The 19,973-nt window shown below is 42.2% G+C and overlaps 2 protein-coding genes across 4 annotated transcripts in view; one reads left to right on the top strand and one right to left on the bottom strand.

Annotated features, from left to right (window-relative positions):
- Window positions 1-9,541, bottom strand: part of klf8 (Kruppel like factor 8) — an 87,975-nt gene extending 78,434 nt beyond the window's left edge. Inside the window, exons 1-2 of one of the 3 annotated variants that reach the window (XM_080867170.1) lie at window positions 9,455-9,541; window positions 7,498-7,620 (exon numbers count right to left, since the gene is read on the bottom strand). In XM_080867170.1, coding sequence (XP_080723296.1) covers window positions 7,498-7,524 — 27 coding nt within the window. In that variant the 5' untranslated portion in view covers window positions 7,525-7,620; window positions 9,455-9,541. Of the gene's footprint in view, window positions 1-826; window positions 849-7,497; window positions 7,621-8,968; window positions 8,988-9,454 lie in introns of those variants that run through there. The other 2 variants (XM_080867171.1, XM_080867169.1) reach the window with 2 other exon arrangements.
- Window positions 8,752-19,278, top strand: rbm41 (RNA binding motif protein 41). The gene is made up of 7 exons (XM_080867166.1): window positions 8,752-8,828; window positions 13,163-13,279; window positions 14,554-14,755; window positions 15,193-15,397; window positions 16,785-17,302; window positions 17,854-18,001; window positions 19,017-19,278. The coding sequence occupies exons 1-7, from the start codon at window positions 8,821-8,823 to the stop codon at window positions 19,154-19,156; spliced, it is 1,338 nt and encodes a 445-aa protein (XP_080723292.1). The 5' UTR covers window positions 8,752-8,820; the 3' UTR covers window positions 19,157-19,278.
- Window positions 19,279-19,973: the final 695 nt, after the last annotated feature.

Below are 19,973 nucleotides of genomic sequence, written 5' to 3'. Positions count from 1 at the left end.
TCCATAGGTGCTTTTGGTTCCAGGGAAGTACCCCCTTATATGTGTCCACAAAGCTTAAAGTGGTTACATCAAAAGTCCTAAAAGCCCCATTTGTGGCATCTTTTTTAAGTTCTTGCCTCAAAGGATCCTCTTGTGCTGGAGAGAACCTACCTCTGAGTGGCACAAGTGGACACTGATTGGTCTAGATTGGCGCAACACTGCCAACCACCATATTAGAAAGGGAAAAAAAAAATCCAGGTTTGATATTTGTTGTGTCAGCAGCATAATAAGCAGACCTGGCATGCAATGAACACCGAGTTTAAATCTAGATGCAGATGTCCAACTCTGCAGGAGCAGAAAAGTTTTTCAGAGAAGAGACACCAAAGTGCTTTTTTTAAGCATCACATTTGATGGTGATTCCAAATATGCAGTTTTCATCTTCCAATGATGACCGAAATCAAAGTTAGTTTACATAATACTTCAAAATAACTGCCCAAATAAATGCCTGGAGGCATCGTGGGATGACTGCCAAGAGGAGAGACTAGCTTCTACAAGTCCACAAATAGCTCAAAAAGATGAAACAATACAAAGAAAAATGGATGAACAGTAAAGTCCAGACTAATTTGAGTAAATATGAAACAAATTTAAAATGCAATTTTGATATATTAGAAGCTTTTCTTTAATTTAATGCTGCCATTTCCTCTCAACTACCCGGGGCATCCACACAGAGCAAAGCACCGTATAAAGAAAAGGGCGACGCTGTAAGAGGACAAGTAAAAGAAAAACACCCTGCAACCAAAGCAGATCTCATTTGGTGCCGTTTCTGGGTGCGTTCTTGGGTACTTACAGGCATATGGTGGTAATGCAAAAACAAGGGATTCATTAGGCGGGCTTTTGGAGACTTCTCATTAGCAGCACCATGAGCTGTGGTTCGCCTCCGGAAGCATTCCTACTGTTTGTGCCAATGCAGACAAAAAAAGGCCTTAAAGGTATGCAGTTCTCAGAGGACCACCCCAGTGGGTAGTTACCCTCAGGCAGTTCCCAGAACTGTTTGATCCTACTGGACAAACACTCTGAAAAAAAAAAAAAAAACCTGTCACACCAAAAATTGATGGGTTTGAGGTGTTTTCTATGGACCCAGCTAATACTGGTTTAGCACAGCTAGACTTGTATCAGTGTATCCGTTATGTGACAAAAAAAAAAAAACTAAAAGATGCTTCAGATGGTTTAAAAGCTCTGCCTACATTGTTTGGTGTCCTCCTAGCACTGTCTACACCACATGCAGCAAAGTAGCATCAAACCATGAAAAAAGATAGAAAAGAGTAAAAAAAGAATGTCACAGCAAGTTCAGGGCTTCTGTCAGAGTATTACTGGTCTAAGCTGGCCCACTGCTAAGCCTATAGATCTGATTTTCTTACTAACATATAAAGCTGCAACTGCAAAATTTCACTAATGTGTCTTATTAGCCTACGGTCGGTACCTTTGGTTGCCTTATTCCAAGAGGTCACCACATTAAGGCATTAAGACCCACATTAAGAGTTCACAAGCTTGTGATCCCCCTAGAACACCAGTATACCTGCTGCACTGGTGTGTATTGATGTAACGTCACTATTGTCATACAGTACCATTTGCCAAGGTGAAACGGCGAGCATAATGGCTTCACATTCCCAGAGATCTATCATGTCCCGTCTCCCTCACCTCACCCTCAACCTCTCACAGCAGATGGCTGCCCCTGCCTAAGACTAGTTCATCCTGTTAAAAGGGAGTTTTTCCTTCCCACTGTCACCAAGTCCTTGCTCATCCAGGGTTGTTTAATTGTTGGAGTTTTCTCTCTGTTCTTGCATAGTCTTTACAATGTAAACCATTTTGAGGCAATTTGGCGCTTAATAAATAAAACTGAGGGAAATGTGTTAACCACTACATGGACTGCTGTTGCCGTTTAACAGTTTGAAAAACTGCAAAGAAGTTTGAAAGAGAAAGATTAAACCAGTAGGTTCTCAGTCATCCAGGTCAGGGTAGACGTAGGAGCTTGTAAATAAAAAAAAGATGACAGGACTTCTTTAAGTTTGTGAAGACCTTTTATCTCTCAATTTAGAAAAGTCCCGTTACCTTCATTTTCAAGCTCTTAAGAATTATGTGTTCGGCATCCGTCAACTGGTCTCTCTTGATCTCGTTGCTCTCTGTGTATGCAGATATGTGCCTAGATCATCACATCTCATATCAGTCTGTGCCTCACGATTACCACTATATGGGGGTTCATACTGCTACATTAATTGAGTCCAACGTTAGGCTGTTCATGGGCCCTCGGGAGCCAGTAAAGCTGCCGGCGTTAACGACTTTCCTGGCAGGGACACTAAAGCTGCTCACCAGTTTGTGAATTACACAGCTGGAAAGTTAATAAACAATGACCCAATTATTTACTTTCTCATTGTGTGGCTATCGTACTGCGTGTAATACCAGCCAAAATATCAATATCAGAATTGTTTACTCCCTGAAAATAACATTAATTATTTAGAAATATTCAGTGTGATTCCCAAAAGGCCCCATTTCCTGTTTACATATGGATGTTAAGGAAAAATAAAATGATTCGACTTCATTTCGACGGCCAAACTTTTTGCACAGTATCGTCCGTGTGCAGGCACAGAGGGGGTGACACAACATCCCTGTTCTGAGAAGTTTGCTGAAACTTTGTTCAGCATTGTTAATGATTGCCTACAGTGTGGCATCTGCTCTCTGTTGCGCGCGCACACACACACACACACACACACACACACACACACACACACACACACACACACACACACACACACACACACACACACACACACACACAGGCAGACTTTGTATTCAAGGGCCCTTTGCTGCTGATGCCCTGCCCAGGAATGTACAGCTGAACCTGCTCTCACATACAGTCCAGCTGATCCAACAGACACATATGTGCACACACGCACACACACATAGTATAAACAATTGAGCATGCCCAGCTATGCCTCTGATGAAGACTCTGAGCAATGCTATCACTTTAACCATGATGGGAGGAAATTGATTTCCTCTCCCACGCTTCAAACACAGCTAACTGGGTCAGAGGTAAAAGTAAAAACAGAAAGCAAGGCGAAGGGGGGCTTTGAAAATGAAAGAACTTGAGAAAACCGATGAGACAACACAACAACAACAACAACAACAACAACAACAACAAAATGCTCATCTATTACAGTCCTCCTAAAAGGGAAAGTTCAAAAGAAAGTGCAGCACTAGGTAAGTTTACAGCTCATGATGGGGCTGGGGGGATGCCACTAATGTTTACATCCTGTCACACTGTCACAAGCACAAGTTCCTCATTGGGGACACATGCACACTACTTTCTGTGCGATGACACACTTGCTGGTGGTAATTCGATGAAAATAAAACAGTTCCCACATGAAAGCGCTCACAATAAAGTCTGCTGATATTTTTTTCATGTCTTTGCATAACCAGGTCATGACTTCTGGAGAAAGAATCTGTGCATCACCTCTACAGCTGATATCTCCAAAACTGGGCAATTCACACCAAAGAAATCAAACTGGAACAACAATACTTCAGGCCATATTTTATTTTCTGAGTCACATTTTATCCTTTCACCATAATCAGCCAGTTTCATTTTAACTCCTAATGTGCAAGTCAGTGACGAAGCACCACATAAGCTGAAATGATAACTTTTAACAGTGTAAACAAATGTCTGCTTTGTGATTAATTTCACAATCAACTGCATTAAACTCCTTTAGCTACAGTTCCAAAGAGAGGTACATCTTTGAGATTTCACCGCCACAGAGGAAGGCATGAATTTTATTTTCTGGGTTTGTTTGGAGCAAGCAGAAAAAAAATGTGACAGTTTGCACCAACTGTGAAAAACTTGAAACTGCAAAGAGACTAAAAGGCGAGGCTTGGTGAGGCGAGGCATCGAATCGGGTCTACAAGACCTCTCCACTACAGTTCCAACCGCATAAGTACAGTGCAGAGAAAACCACAGCAACAGGGTACATGAAGGTATGTGAACTTCTCAGCAAACTGACTTTGACCTCAAAAGATCACCTGCCAGTTGCACTGCTGCTTGCAACTTACAAAAAAAAGAAGAAAAAGGAAGAACTATACCTTTTTTGGTAGGTGGGGTACCCTAACAGAGAGACTTCTACTGCTCTGATGTTTGGTTTTAAACATTGTAGCATGTGGCATCTGTAAATACAGGTAGATGCTAATGAAAAACGGTAATTAAAGTACAAACCCTTTAAAAGCATTGCCGTTCCAGTTCCACACTGGCTGCAAAAGTCCTGCAGATTTACTGGATTTGGCAGAAAAAGTGCGTGAGAGCCAAGCTGTTGTACATGTGCTTTTAAAAGAGTCATCGAAACGTGGCACAAGTCATAAAAGTCATTCTCTGTTTAATGGATTCACTCGAGGCTAATTATAATCAGGCAAGGGAGCGGCCGTGACAACACCTCGCTCGGTTTCTTGCAGGCTGAAAGGATCTAATAACTGTTAAAAATGCAGAGATTACACAGAGTCTGAGTTTTGTTTTTAAAAACTGGTCTTTTTCAGTCACAAGGCTTCAGACAGATCTATTGGTCTCCACTTTCAGGTAAAAGCAAATCAGTCAAGCTGTTTCCCCTGGAGACAAAAGCACTTTTGACCGTTCATACAATTTTTGTTGTTTTTTTTATTTAAACAAAGCTGGTCGTGCAGGAATTTATAGTGAAGCTCCATCACGCAAAAGACGGGAAGAGGTGATGCTATAAAATCAAATGTTCTTGCTGTTCACTAAAGAAATGCTGAACTTTAAAAACAGGCAAGAACAAGCCTGTAAAGTTAGATAGAGGCCTCAAACATCCTTCCCATTTAAGGGTATAGTCAACCGGCTAGAAACACTGAGATCATTTCAACTTCCACATCAGCTCCACCGCTCAGAGAAACGTTTGTATAACTACACTTCCCCCTAGCTGCCTTACTCACCCTTCATTTGGCATAAACAGCAGTTATTCTCATTTTAGAGTCTGCTGATCATTCTAAGAATAAGAGGAAATGCATGCATTGTATGCATATGAGAGATGCAGAGTTTTTTGTGTAGGGGAGGGTATTTGCATAGTACATACAGTACCTGCTCTATTATCATGAATGCTAGATGCATCGCGGGCCTCACAGAGAAGCACTAGGTGCATAAGTAAGATTGGCCATTTCCTATAGCTGTTAAAGGACTGTAGAAAAAAAGATAGCTTTAAACTAACTCATACATGTGTACAGGGTCTCTTACGCTGCAGAACCTCCGTATGTTCTCTCTATGCCTGTTTGGGTTCTGTCCGGCTACTCCGGCTTCCTCCCACAATCCAAATCAAAGTGTATGTTTGATGAATGGAGTGTGAATGGTTGTCTGCCTCTCTGTGTGTGACCTGCCCAGCCCTTACCCTGCCTCTAGCCCCATGGCAGCACCGCTCCTCGATTTGGATAAGCAGAAGAAATTGGATTCTACATCAAACAATCCACTATGCTCTCACCCATCACATAACGAAACGTTTGCATGTGCTTTGGTGGAAACTTTGTAGGTGTCTAAGACTGACATCTCTTGACGGCCAATATTGCCACTGTCAACAAATCAAAGTCTGAATCAGGAGGTTGGAGGATGGAGTTCTATCAGCACCAAGACTGGGGTTCACATCCCATTTGGCACTTCTTCTGTTTTTCAATTTTCCATAGGGGACTTTGACATATTCAAATATTCCCTCCATCCATTTATTCAATTCAACACATAGAGACAGACAACCATTCACACCTATGGGCAATCATCACAAGAATCCCCAGTTAACCTGACCTAACATTATACTACAAATGATCGGAAATGCACTAAGAAGCTGTTTGTCAGCTACCATTAAACACAAAGGAGAACACTACTCACTGCTGGGTGTTGGACCTGTAAACTGAGTGCGCCCCAGCTCCTATTACAAAAACTGCAGAAATATGCAAAGTGAATGGATTAACTGTGCAAACACCACAATGTAAAGGTAGCATCTCACAGTCAATTTAAAGCAGATCTGATGGGTGGCAACGTCTGGAGAATAGCCAAATACTTCCAAGTAAAGGAGGATTTTCAGGCTAAAATATGTATCCCTTCTCTTCACTTTTGCTTTCACCCTGTAGTTAAGCTTAAGCACAGAAATTGAATATTAACCCTGCAGACTTCACCCCAAAAGTGGATTTAGTTTTTTGTTTTTTGTTTTGTTTGTTTTTTAGATTGCAGTGTTTTATGAAACGAAGTGAAATACAGTCCACTTTAGGTGCATGCCTAAGCCAAAAAAAGGGGGGCAACACAACTGGCTTCATGCCTTTGTGTGTGCACATAAGCTAAAAAGTGTCTACTTCACAACTTCCTATTACATAGTAAATAATCTGTTCCAGATGGTTGCGAGCCTTCATAATAACTGTCATTTAATCAATGAACCAATCATCTCCTGGATGACTTCTTCTGGTTTCCGTCATTGCAAATTCAACATCGTCCAGCACTGAAAAACAACAGCTGTATTTCACACAGTCCTCCACCTGCCACCCCCCACCCTCTCCACGCTAACACGGGATGTGATGTCATAGGCGTTTCACTACACATAAGCTGAAATTGAATTGATGAACTGATGCCAGTGTGTGATCTGGCATCTGCTGCACTGTACGCTGCATGTCACCATTGGTCGGTCATGCAGATCCACAGATCAAAGTTCACTGCTTTATCAGGAAACCTGAAAGTGCTGCACCAAACTGTGGCTGGGGCTTCATCACCTATCTACCCAGCCAGCCAGCCAGCCATCAAACAAACAAACAAACAAACAGATCTGAAGCTGCAGTGATGATATACTCCACACGCCAAGTTTCATTTAGTTTCGACCAGCACCGCCATCCTGACTGACACTCAAAACGAACGCCGCTGAAGCGCAGAGGGTAACATCTCGGCAGCAGGAGCCCGGTGCAGAGTTAAGCTGGAGGCAGTGCACCTGGCTGCTTTCCCAGAGTTGTGTTTGAAAAGAGGCTGCTGGCCCTTTAAAAGCTAAGATGGTGTCCTGCAAGCTGCATTTGCTGCCTTCCGTTTCCTTCCTGCCTTTCAGAGATCGCAGAGCATTCAAAATTGAACCTGAACTAACCTGGCGCACAGAGGGAAAGCCAGATACACAGGACACACACAAACACACACACAAGGAGGATTTTGTTTTCCTTTTTCTGCATTAGAATTAGAGGACTCTCGGAATGATGTTATTGCAATGCAATGAGGTCGCTGTTACAAAACTCTTCCACTAATTTGCAAAATAAACTGCCTGCAAGGACACACTTGTGACTGTTATAGAAGCACAGGCTATATTCGCTCACTGACAGTCATATTTTTGGCTCATGTTGGGTTGACAATGTCAACTCTGCTTGTGTACAGGCAGATCACCCACACAGGTAGATGTTTCTTCTTCTTTTTCTTTAATTCCTCCACTGACCAGGGCAAAGCCAATAACGTGCACTTACTTTCTTGTTACGGGTCTCCGTGTGCATCTCGGTTGCCGGAGCGGTGCAGCGGCGGAGGGGTGGAGCAGCAGGAGCAGGTGGGGGTCGGTCGGGGCTTTGGGTGTAGCTCTATCTGAATCAGAACTGTCAGGGAGAGAGAGGAGGGCTTTTTTGGGGGTGCTAGTTTTCCACCTTTACAGTCAAATATTTCGGGATATAGGAACACGATCCCTGCCTCTTCCAGTGTTTCTTTTCAGTTCATATCCGCGGCGTCGAAGGCTCCCTGTGCTTTTACCCCCCCAAAAAACAAAAAAAAAAAACAGCCAGTCTCTCTGTGTCTCTCCCTCTCTCTCTCTGTCGGCGTGTTGTTGCCGTGTATTCAAGGGCTGGGCTCTCTCTCTCTGCCTTTTCCTCCTCCGCCTCTCCCTGCTTGTGACCCCACCCTGCGTCCCCACCCCTCATCTCTCTGTCAGTCAGGAGCTGCGCAGCCCTGCAGAGGAGCGGGGCCGCTCTGCCGGCGACCCGACACCGGCAGCGGGCGGGCGGGCGGGCAGTGCAAGAGGAGCTGCTGCAGAAGCACCAGCGCACAAATGCAAAGAGAGAGGCGTGGAGGTGTGGGGGGCTTTAATTGCATCTACCAGCACTGCTCTCCACATTACCTCCTCTCCCATGCACCAATGCTGTGCTGCAGCAGCTTATTGCCCACGGATGACGATGAAGAGAAACACCCATGTCACCTTACTGACGTCACCCAGCAAGCTAATTGAGGACACTTAAGCTGGGCGGGGAGGGTGGGGGCGTTAGGAAATGTATCGAGGCTTTGCAGCATTCGGTTTGATAAATGTGACACCGTGCACAGCCAAGATGGAAGGAGGAGAGGCACAGCCAGTTCGGGTGAAAGATGTAGTCATAACCACACCCTCGGTATTAGAGAGGGGTGTGGCAAGTGCGAGGGCGTTATTATGTTTTTCTTTTCTTTTTCTTCAATAGGGATTTTGCACAAAGGAAAAAATGTAGTCTGCATGTCAAGACTGATGAGAATTTGCATATTGAGCGCAAAACGGAGCCAAATAATGCAGAGGAGATGTGCAGTGTGTAATGTGCAGTCTAAGAACCTCAGGCTTTTTAGTAATCCCGGTTTTGCATTAAAAATGTTCTTGCTGGGGGGGGGGGGGGGTTCTCCGCAAATACCCATAATTTGGGGTTAGGTTAATATCACACATAGGTGCGATACGCTGTCTTTATTAATTCAATTCAATTCAATTCAATCTTTATTGGCAGACTACATGTCCAAACTACATTTCCCATGATTCCACACCGGAACTGACAATTCTGCCAGGAAACATGAGGAGGTAAACAAAACTTTCAGTTATCCTTGTTGTATATTACTCATTTCAAACATTTGTGCCACTTGAATCAAACACGTTGGGTTTTAGACCCCGGTCAACGACGCTGTAAGGAAAAAAAATAACAATGTAAATCCGTTACGTACCTTTTACGTCTACCTCAGGATGTTGTCATGGAGATAGCAGCTAAACTCATGTAGCGTTAGCTCATCTGTCAGGCTAGCAGCTTTACAAACTACTTTTACATGTTTATTCAGCACTTCTGTAGATTACTGTTAAGCACGGACCGTCTCCCGTCTCGTGGGAGAGTCTTCCGTTACCTTCGATCTGGATAATGTTAAAAAATCTTTTTTAAAAATAACAGAAATACGTTAGCGTCATCTCCTGCACACCAAAAGCAAGGTGAGGTTGTATTTTGGCTTCCTCTGTAGGTGGGATAGCATTGGGCTTTTTCAGAGCAACCACTCATGTTGTATTCATACAAATGCACCGTGAACAAAAGCACAAATAAAGTATGATTATGTACCTTCTAAATTCAAAAACTGCTAAATATCTAAATAAAAATAAGCAGAATTCTTTGCACTGGAGAAGCATGCCCTACAGAGTTTACTAGTTAACGTGGGCTAATTTACCTGGGGCTGAAATCACGCTGTACAACAGTGCGGGGAAAAATGTGTGCAACTGCTCCGAGGTCTGTTTTCTGTCGTTTGGTGGGTGTGTCAGGAGGGCTACCCAATGAGGAGTAACCAGGACGGACAGGATTAGGAATGCGTGTGTCACAGAGACAGGTCAGGTTGAGCAGCTTGGAGACATGGCATAGTCTGGACGTGAGCAAAGGAGGGACAGTGGATATAATGGACAAAGGATGATGAAGATGGAGCTTCCTGGCAGGGGGAAAATAAGATGACTGCAGAAAGGATTTATGGATGTAGTGAAGGAGGACATGCAGAGGGCCGACGTGACGGAGGAGGAATAGGATTAATAGATGAGATGGAGGCTGTGGTGAAAGTGTTCAAATAGTCCAAAAACCTACCTTCTGGTTCTTTTCCCATTCACATTACCTTACCCTGAACGTGTGTGCGTGTATTCTTCAGGTAATGTGATAGACATAGAGATGTTCACAAGTAGCAGATTTGTGTTACATCAGGGTCGTTCCGTCTCAAATCATCAGATTTTTAGATCATTTTCTGCTCGACCAGCTCCAATTAATTTGACATATATGTTGAGTTCTGTGAAATTTTAGCTTCAGTATTAAATACCTTCATAGATATTTATTTTTAAAGAGGCCTATCCATCCACTTCTTTTTGCACTTTTGCATTTGAGCGTGAATATCTCAAAAACTAAAGCCTGAAATTTTTTCTGGCCTTTCTTACTTAATACAGGATCTGCTTTATGGTGGATCGAAAATACAGTAAGGAGAGGTAACAGGAGCAGCAGTATGTCAGATCATTTAAATGTGTGCAGGAGATGCAGAAGAGAGTGGAAAAACACAAACACAAACACCATAGTTTCCATTTAAATAAACATGTATAAATCCATGTTCACCGGGTGCAACATCCAAGCTAACGCGTATGTAAGTCTATACGTTTAATAGATGTCAAAAGGTCACTGTACAAGTAGACTTTGATGTTTCTTCACATCCAGCTGTTGTCTAAGGAGGTTGTAAAGAGAATGGCTGGACTTCTTTAAGTTTTGTGAAAACGTTTCACCTCTAATACAAGAGGCTTCTTCAAACCGTGGAGAGTCCCAGGTATATGAATCCTAGAGAGGGTTGTCCGTCAAGAGGGTTGTTGACCCACTATTAATCGTGTGCCTCATCACATGAGCCAAGGTGATACCACTGTAAAACTTTGCCTCACCCTATTATGTCACTTATTGAGGTCACCAGACGCAACATGTGAGTGGGGGTTGAGATGCCTGGGAAGGAATCTCAAGACTACATCGTAAGTTGTGGAACTGAAGTAGACATCTTCCCAAAACGTAAAGAAGTCCAGTCGCTTTCTTTCCAGGCTCCTTAGACTCCCATGACTTAGAGGAATGAGACATACACCCAGGTGTTGTTGAGATTCTGGCATCTAGAGATAAGGCATTTGTGGGAAGTAGGCAGAGCTGTTTGACAAACTGTTGGCTGTAGTGGGTGTTTTAGGCTACCTGGCTAAGGACGCTTAGTTTTGGGTGAAATAGACATTATAAATGATAGACACAGTGAAGTCAACTCAGACGTGCCTTAAACCTTTATTCTGTTTAATGCGCAACAGAACAAAAGACTTCCAGTCCTGTAGAAGTTAAGAGAAAACTGGCTTGTGCTCTCGTTCTCTTTGACCTCAGTGAACACTTTCCTGATGACCTGATGATTGGCTGAGTCACTAGTTTTGATCAATGTTTAATAGAATAATAAGATCTTTTTGTGAATTTTGGTCTTTCTAAGAGTCAGAAAGGATGAATGTCCAGTATGTGTTCGTAATTTAGTGAGGATGCAGTTTTTCCAAACGCGCCCTTAATCCTCACGCGTGGTCTCAAAACACCAAGACGTCGACAGCAAAAACACGCACCTCAAGGCTTCTGAACGAGACTTCACTAACCAATGGGTGATGTCATGTTTGCAACATAAATTGCATGTGGCTGATGCAAGCTATCTCCAGTCTATATTTAAGTCATAATTTTTGCCTGAAACTTCTTGAAGATGTTTTTTTGAGAAAAGAGTCTTATGTGTTATCCAATAATCCAGTACTACATCTTTAAAACAAATTTTATAGAATGAAATCTAATAATGATGCACCAGTGCTCAAATGAGCATCGATGGTAAGGAATATGTGTGCCCATGTTTGTCTCCTAGCTAAAAAATCAAGAAGATGATATGCCAGAGAATTGAACTGGCACTTTTACTCAAAGCAAAACAGTACTTTTTCATTCAAAATTGTAAGATTATTTCTTTAACCTTAAAACAAGTCCCACAGTCCTTCAGTGCTGCAGACAACCCCAGAGTCTGGGACAAGCAGTAGATATGACAGTGTGACCTCCTGCAGGGCATCTACATACATATATCAGTGCATATTGCAAAAACCTACTGCAAGCTTGCGTAATATTCTGTGTTTTGTGAAGATTTATAATTCCAAACTAATTCTGGCACTTGATAAAAGCATTTATAATGTAGGGATAGGCACTCCAAGACAGTATTTACTTTACAATAATTTACCAAGTAAATTGTTTAATGATTTGCTGAAAAAAGCAGGTATTTATTGGTAATAGAGGTAGGGATTTTTCAAAAACACAATGACAAAAAAACATATATGCGTCTGCTGTCTGCCAGATTCTCAATTTAATAAAAAAATACAAATTAGCATCAACAGTCTCTAATGTCCATATAATACAGCCATGTTTATTGAATTCACAAATCTGCAATGGCCTGGTATAATTGCTCATATTAGATCATTTAGATCATTTTTCTAGCAAAAATACCCATTATCGCTAATGTGAGGACTTTCTCTGATTCTCTGTGTTTGTATCTTCCTTCAGTCCTGTGGGGTTTTCATCTCTTAGCAGTTGTAAGTAGAGCAGGGCGATATGACCAAAAATATTTATCACGACATACATTTGAAAATTTGCGATAACGATATAACTGACGATATAATTGACATTAGACAAATTTATATTTATATTATATTATAAGGGGCACTGTCGATTTTCAGAAAAATCAAAGGATCGATTTTAAGTGTGCCGTATTTTCCAAAAAACACGGTAATAACGACGGCCCGCTAGCATGCTCTACCAAAGATAGTGCTTTGTTGTGTGTCTGACGGACGAAAGCCAAACCAGTTCCACACCACTGAAGTTTTTGCATTTTTACAAACCAATTCTGGTTCATCCGTTTCATTTAACAATCCACTTTCGCCCTCCTCATTCTCCGTCGCCGCCATGCTTTTTCCGCCATGTGTGTATGAAAACAAAGGCACTGCGCATGCGCGTTTTACCCATATTCTATCGCGATATTTCATTTTCTTATCGTTGCCCAACATTATACCGGTATTACTGTCAACAATGGCCCAGCACCAGTTGTAAGCAGGTGATCTGAGGTCATTTTTCACAATGTTGTTAATTTTATTTTGAGAATTCCGGGAAGCTAAAATAAATACAGATGTTATTACTGTTGTTTGCATCAGATGTGGTTTAGTGATTTCAGGCACTTTTTCTAGAAAGCCGTACTAGTTGACACCTCCAACTTGATTCAGTCTTGTGAACTTAGTTGTGGCCTTTTTAGCCAGTTTTAAAAGGTATATCTCTTTTATATCAGCATCCAGTGAGTCTCTGAACTGCTGTGTGTCTGTGTTAAATTTGTCAGAGTGACCCGGCGACCCTGTGAGGATGGCCCGCTGCTGGAAGAGCAGGAGACCGAGGGCCAGCGGCAGCTGCATGGCCTCTTGCTGCAGCAGCTCCACACTGACGTCGACATTGAACGGTCAGAACAGGAGAAAGCATTATACATGATGTCTGCATAACGTTGAGGCACAGTGCAAAATTTAGAGTCCAGTATGGTGAAATATCACATCATGTACACAAACTTCAATGTTTGTCCCTAATGTCATGTAGATTTTCTTTCAGTTCTGCAGTTATTAAGTGAACTGAGGACAAGTAGTAGATATAACACCTCATCTACATCTACCACACTGTGACCTCCTGCAGTGCATTAGCATCTACACAAATGCTGTATAGCAATATATTCTGCAAAAACAGACACTATGCACTCACTGAAAGGTACCCTCCAAAAATTAAAAAAATAAAGATAAATACAATAACAATAACAATAATAATAATAATAATAAATGCATAAGATAAATATACATATTCAGACTTTCAAACACATGATCAGATATTCATTCCTGCATACACACGTTAGAAGAACAAGAGCCAAAAATAATCTTTCACCCTTTCAAACCTAAGATTCAGTAGACCTGATGAGCTGTGGAAGTCTGTTTCAAAATTTAGGAGATACAACTTGAAAAGTTTGATCACCTCTTGATTTAAATGGCAAGAAGTTTAAATGCAGTAGTTTAGTGCTTTGTATATGTGTTCCCCACTTTTCAACCTTTGCAATGTTGGAATTGCACTCAGTTTCTTTGTATGTGTTAAATGTTACAATGAATTAAAGATATTCTATTCTAAAGTAAGGGTGTGGAACAGCTGAAGGACCCTGATCACCTGTGAACCCTGTCAATATTGACATAAAATCCATAAATTGTCTTTTAATTCAGCTCAGTTTTAAATCTAATACTGATATCATTTATTGGTCAAACTGAAGTCAGATCTGCTTGATATATATTTAGTTTTGGCGAGCTTGTGGTTTACCTCTCGCTGGATAAAATTCGTGTCACACAGTTATAATATATAAACATTAAAGCGAGAGAATCAGACCTGTTTTTGTGTTACTCAGTGGGAGGACAAAGCCATGCCGTTTCAATTGTACTGAACGCTCTGTGCTTTATAAAAGAAAAATCCCACACTCTTCTTACTGTGAGGTGCTTCGAACAAAAGCGTCCGATGCTGTGTCATGTTATCCTCACTGTCCCACAGAGCAGCACAGCCCTCGGGGCTACAGAAACACACACAGTCTTTTCTCTTTCTAAAACATCTGAAGCCGCCATGTGACCTTTAAACCAGAGTCTCAGATAAGGCTACAGCTGCTTTTCCAGAGCTTAGTTTTGATCTCGTTCTGAAATCATTTTTGTCTAACAGATGTGTAGCCAAGAGGCAGTGCTTCGCCCCAGCGGCGCTTTATCGGCCGTTTGGGGAGCAGGCAGCAGGAGTGAAGAGCCTTTCCCAGTTCCAGGCCCTGCAGGATGGGGAGAAGGAACTGGCCAGCCTGCGGGAGCTGGGCCTGAATGACACCGAGATCCAGCTGTGGCAGAGCAGAGATGCACCAGAGACAGCAGAGAAGGTAAAACATCCCCGGAGGACAGAGAGGCGGCTCCAAACAGCAGAGGCTGGGTTTGTTTTGTGGTGTGGAGTGTTTCCACACCACAAAACATGTTGTGAGTCCATTATACAACTGTGTCAAAGACTTTTCGGAAAAAGTGTCCAAAACCTTTTTTTTTTGGGAAACCTGGGTAAACGAGATAGTAGAGTTTCTCCAACATGATCATGTATTTAAGTTTTCACTGGTTAATGCGTAACTTAAATCTCAGAGACTTTGAGGTTTTTCCTTATGAATTTGTGGGGATCTTTTCACCAATTTCATCTCAGAGTATGCACAATTTTTTTTATTGCATCAATGTAAGAGTTTCTCGAAAGTTTAGAGGGATTATTTTTAGAGAAAAACACTCAAGCAAGGCTAATGCACATGTCCTTTACATGAATGCCTTTCTTCCCACACAGTCCCACGGTGTGTGTGCAGCTCCAGGTGCAAAGGAAGAGCGCCTGCAGGCAATTAAAGACAAAATCGCCGCCCGGATGGAGCTTCTGTCCCGCCCACAACGCTTTGCGTCCAGCCGGCCGCTGTCACGCCGGGAGATGGAGATTGAACAAGCCCTGTTTCATGGGAATGACCGCCTGGGTTTCCTCACAGCGCTCTATCATCGAGGTACAGAGTTGTTGGTGAAAAAGAAGTCACAGGTCAAAACTCAAATATTACACTTTAGAGTCTTGATCGAGAGCATTACAGCAGTTTGAAAGAGTTGCCGGAATAGGGATTGTATGATTTTGACTTTATGGGCCATACATGATACCTTTAACACAGCTTCAGTTCTGTTTTAGAAGTGACTAGTTGTGGTTTCTTTGTGGAACTGATAGTAAGGAAGCTCCAGTGTTGACCTCTCATCTGAGAGGCAACAGCTGCTTTCACTTTGAAAATTATTAAATTATATTTAAAAAGTGAACCCTTCCTTATTTTGAGCCATAAATATACTTTTACAGCAATGAGGTCATTGTTTGTACAAGCTGAAACTTCAGGCGGCTCTAAAGACGTCACTTCAGGCAGTTTTTTCTACTATTAGGTCTATATCATGTAAAAAAAAAAAAAAAGCGGATATCCCCAATCTAAACATTTGAAGCACGCAAGCCCCGCCCACATGCTGTTCAAGGGGCAGCCATTCAGGAGAAGAAAGTTTGAAGTAACCATCAAAATTAACCGCTACTGACTTACAACTGTGTACTCCTAGCAGAGAAAAATAGATGAGCATTATCAGCCTTGCTGGCTCTGATTCCTGCTCTGCCATATGGGGTCCCACAAGGCTCAATTTTAGGGCCACTGCTTTTTGCACTTCTTCTTTTTGGATTCATTCTTAGAAAGCATGGGATCTATTTTCACTGCTATGCTAATGATACTCAGATCTATGTCCTGTTAAAGTGGAAGGATGGCTTTTCAATTAAAATACATCTTGTAGGTCTTGATGACATGAAGTCTGGCTTTTTTGAGGTAAGGAGCTTGGCAAAGATAAAACCTATCCATTCTAGGCAGCATTTGGAGACAGTAACCATTTGAGATCTCGACTGGATTACTTTGGACAAAGCCAGTCTTCCCTCTTATGTCTTCGCTTAGTTAAAAAAGCTGCATCGTGCCTTTTGCTTTACATGTAAATAAAGGTACATAGCACCTGTTCTGGCCTCACACCATTGGTTGTCTGTGCTCTTTAGAGTCAGTTTCAGAGTTCTCGTATTTGTCTTTAAATCCTTAAATGGTCTTTTCTGAGCTGCTTTACCTCTACACTCCTGTCCAAGCTCTCAGGTCATATGACCCGTTGCTCCTACATATACAGAAGTCTAAGCAGGAGTTCAGAGGGGACAGTTACCTAAGTTGTCCATTTTGAAACACATTTATCTTCCCCGTCCTTTGACCCAGCATGAGACAATAATTGTACTTGTTTTTACCGTAGTACGGTATGGTATTTCAAAATGTAAAAGAAATCTGCAGTCATCTGTCATAATTGTGTCATGTCAGGAAAGTGTAACCTGTGTTGTTTCCATCACAGATGAAGATAAGAAGGAGAACCAACAGGGGGCGTCATCCTCTGACCCACTGGACTCTATCTATAGAGAAGTTCTCAGGGAGCAGGAGGTGAAACAAGCTTCACAACACAAATCTGAGGGAGAACCGACAGGAGCGCCACACACAGCTGAATCTGACCAATCACAAAACCAACAGACAGACAGAAATCAATCGAGAGACGCTTCTGACAGTCCGTCAGACCTGCAGGCTGGAAACAGTCGCTCATCCGTCCAGACAGACTCAGTTTCAGACACCTCAAATCAGCAGCATGTTGAAAACAAACCAGAGCATCTGCGACTGGCTCCTCCGAGACAGATTAATATAAGCCAGCCAATCAGCAGCTTGTGCGGAACAGCAAAGGTGGGGCCAAGCAGACCACTGACTGTGACGGGGGAGATTGTGACAATTACAGATGAAGAAATCCTAAAGAACCGGGAATCAGAAGAAGGGATCCGGAGCATTCCAAGGTTCCGAAACTACCAGCCGGGGAAACCCTCCAAGGTCTCAGCAGCTACCTTTGTAAACCTCACACTTTCACGATGATCCTGAAAGATCAGTTCCTTTATCTTTAGGGCAGCTGTGGCACCAAATGATTATTTCCACAGTTTCTGCTCTCAGCACTTCCCAGATTGTTGTTTCTATCTAACATAAAGGCATTACATCATCTGAAAGTGTGCACATCCACCTCTGCGTGTGGTGTATTTATTCCCTGTTCCCCATAAGGATAACATTAAAGGCACAGTGAAGCTGTATGTTGGCTGCACAGTAGCGCTGCTAAAATGACACATTAAAATGGAACAAATCATCTCACAGCAATTAACAACCTTTAAGATGTGCAGGTTGAGAGGCACTCACTTGTAAATTGAGCTTGATGATAATTGTTGTATACTGTAATTATAGTTTCCTGCGAGCACATCCAAGCTGCAGCTGGAAACAGAGGGCCACATCCTGGTATCATCAGATATACTTTCAACACGACACAGTGCGACAGTCAAGAGATGGGCGCTACAGAACATGACCAGCTTCACTGTGCTTTCTCTCTCTTTGTGTAGGTCCTGTGTGTGAAGAACCTGAGCCCACAGGCGTCAGTGGCCCAGCTGGTGGCGCTGTTCTCCAGATTTGAGAGGATGGACAGGCCCCCGGTGCTTTACCGGGTGCTGACTGGGAGGATGAAGGGTCAGGCTTTCATCACTCTGCCAGGTGAGAAAGATAAGAGGTGAGAGTCGGGTGGTCTGAGGGCAAAATTATCTGCAATACAGCTAGGTGTGCAGCAGGGGGTGTTCAAGGAGATAGTACTCAATGAACGGGACAGCTAAAGTAATTCTTTATACTAGTTTCTACACAAAAAAAACTACATGTTGTTTCAGTTTTTGCAAGTGTAGCATCGCAAATGAGTCTGCGCCCAAAATGCTGACATTCTGCTAAAGCATGATTGGTCCAGCTGGTTTTTACCAAAAAATCCAATTTGTTGATGGGACCACCTCAATGGCTGAAAGAGGGGCATGTTAAACAGCATGTTAACAAGTATGCTTACAGCCTATGGATGGACTTTCTCCACTCCACTGAAGGGGAATGGGGGTTTTTATGACTCGTCCACCTGGATATTAGAGTTAGGGGCATGGCTGCTTTGTCTGTGAGGCGTTAGAGCGTGTTATTGTTTGTTGGGCCTCCCCTTATGCTTACTAAAGAAACCTCTTTTATTCTCACTATGGATGGCACCTGGCACAAACAGTAACTAGGCGTTCGAGGCGTAGTTAAACCACAACAGAAACCTCCCTGTGTGTAAAAGAGCAGGTGGTTGTGTAGTGGTTGAAGGGGATTGGTATCAGGAGGCTCCTGCTCCAAATTCTCTGCTGCTACTGGTGGCTTCATGCCTGAAATCAAAATGGCGGAAGCCACGAAAGCAGCTCGTGGTGCTATGGCGTGCCTAGGCTTAACAGAAAAGTCTTTTACTACAATCAACATCAATCCATGCACATTCTGTCTAGAAAAAACAAAAACATGATAAATTGATGAAAATTGGCCACAAGAAAACCTTACAGAGATTCAAAACACATACATTACATTTGTTCTGCAGCTCCACGGGGGTCCTTTCATTCCAGACTCTCCCCTCATGAAACCGGAAATCCAGAGAGTGGGAGTTGTTATTTTCCTTATTTAGTTTTTTGGTTCTTTCCTTGGGGTGTTACTTGGCATGTTTCTTTTTCTTTGGCAGATGCTGAAACGGCCCAGAATGCCTTGCAGTTAGTCCACAGATACCGGTTGCTTGGGAAACCTTTGGTGGTCGAATTTGGCCGTGAACGACAGGAAGAGGAGAAACAGAAGGAGAAGGAAGGGCAGGAGGAGAAGAAATAAATAAACAGAAGAAAAATGTTTTTTATGTAAATTAGACTGTTGTGAATGGCTGAAACTAATGTCACAGTGTACTTATTTTTTGTGGATATAAAGTTGGATTTGTTGGCTTATTATTATTATCAGCAGCGCCTGTGTGTCATTTATTTTGATAATTAACGTATTTAAATGATCCAGAATCTTAAAGCATCCAGTAACACAAATCTGTTTCTCGGGAAAAGCTTTTTGTTTTTCGAGTCAGCTCAAGCATCTGATTCATGTCACACGAAGAGACTTCACATGAACTTGTTTCATATATAAAAACGCCCTTCATCATTTCACATCATTACTGTATCTACTTTAGAGTTTATCAAATGTTCTCTTTCTAGATTATTTAAAGCAATAATTATTTTATGACTTGTAGCAAGATTTTTTTGAAATGTCTTTTTTTGTTGTGAAACTAACTGAGCAAGCAGTCCTAGTCGATGCACACAATCCACAGTTTTCAGCTTATATACATTTTCTTACAGCTGCTTTATTTTCCACTGCAGTTTAACACGCAGGGCTTCTGTGAAGGTTTCATTAGTGGTTTAGGTGTGAGTTTACTGCTATTCCATATGTGGGCACTAGATGGAGCCATTCGGTCATTAAGGTTAAGAGAAGTTGACTGGATATGAAGTAGCAGCTTTTTGAGAGACTAAAAACTAAAATCAAGGTTGAAAAAAAAACATTTTTTGTTAACTTAAATAAAAGTAAAAGCTAGACTTTAGAAATTATTTTATGAAACTAACAAAAATAAAAGAAATAAGCAGGAAACAATAGTTTTACTCTCTGTCACAGC

The sequence above is a fragment of the Rhamphochromis sp. 'chilingali' genome (genome assembly GCF_963969265.1).
Source record: "Rhamphochromis sp. 'chilingali' genome assembly, chromosome: 19".
Classification (NCBI taxonomy): Eukaryota; Metazoa; Chordata; class Actinopteri; order Cichliformes; family Cichlidae; genus Rhamphochromis; species Rhamphochromis sp. 'chilingali'.
Note: the sequence above shows the minus strand (reverse complement) of the source record. Positions and strands in the feature narration are given on the sequence as shown.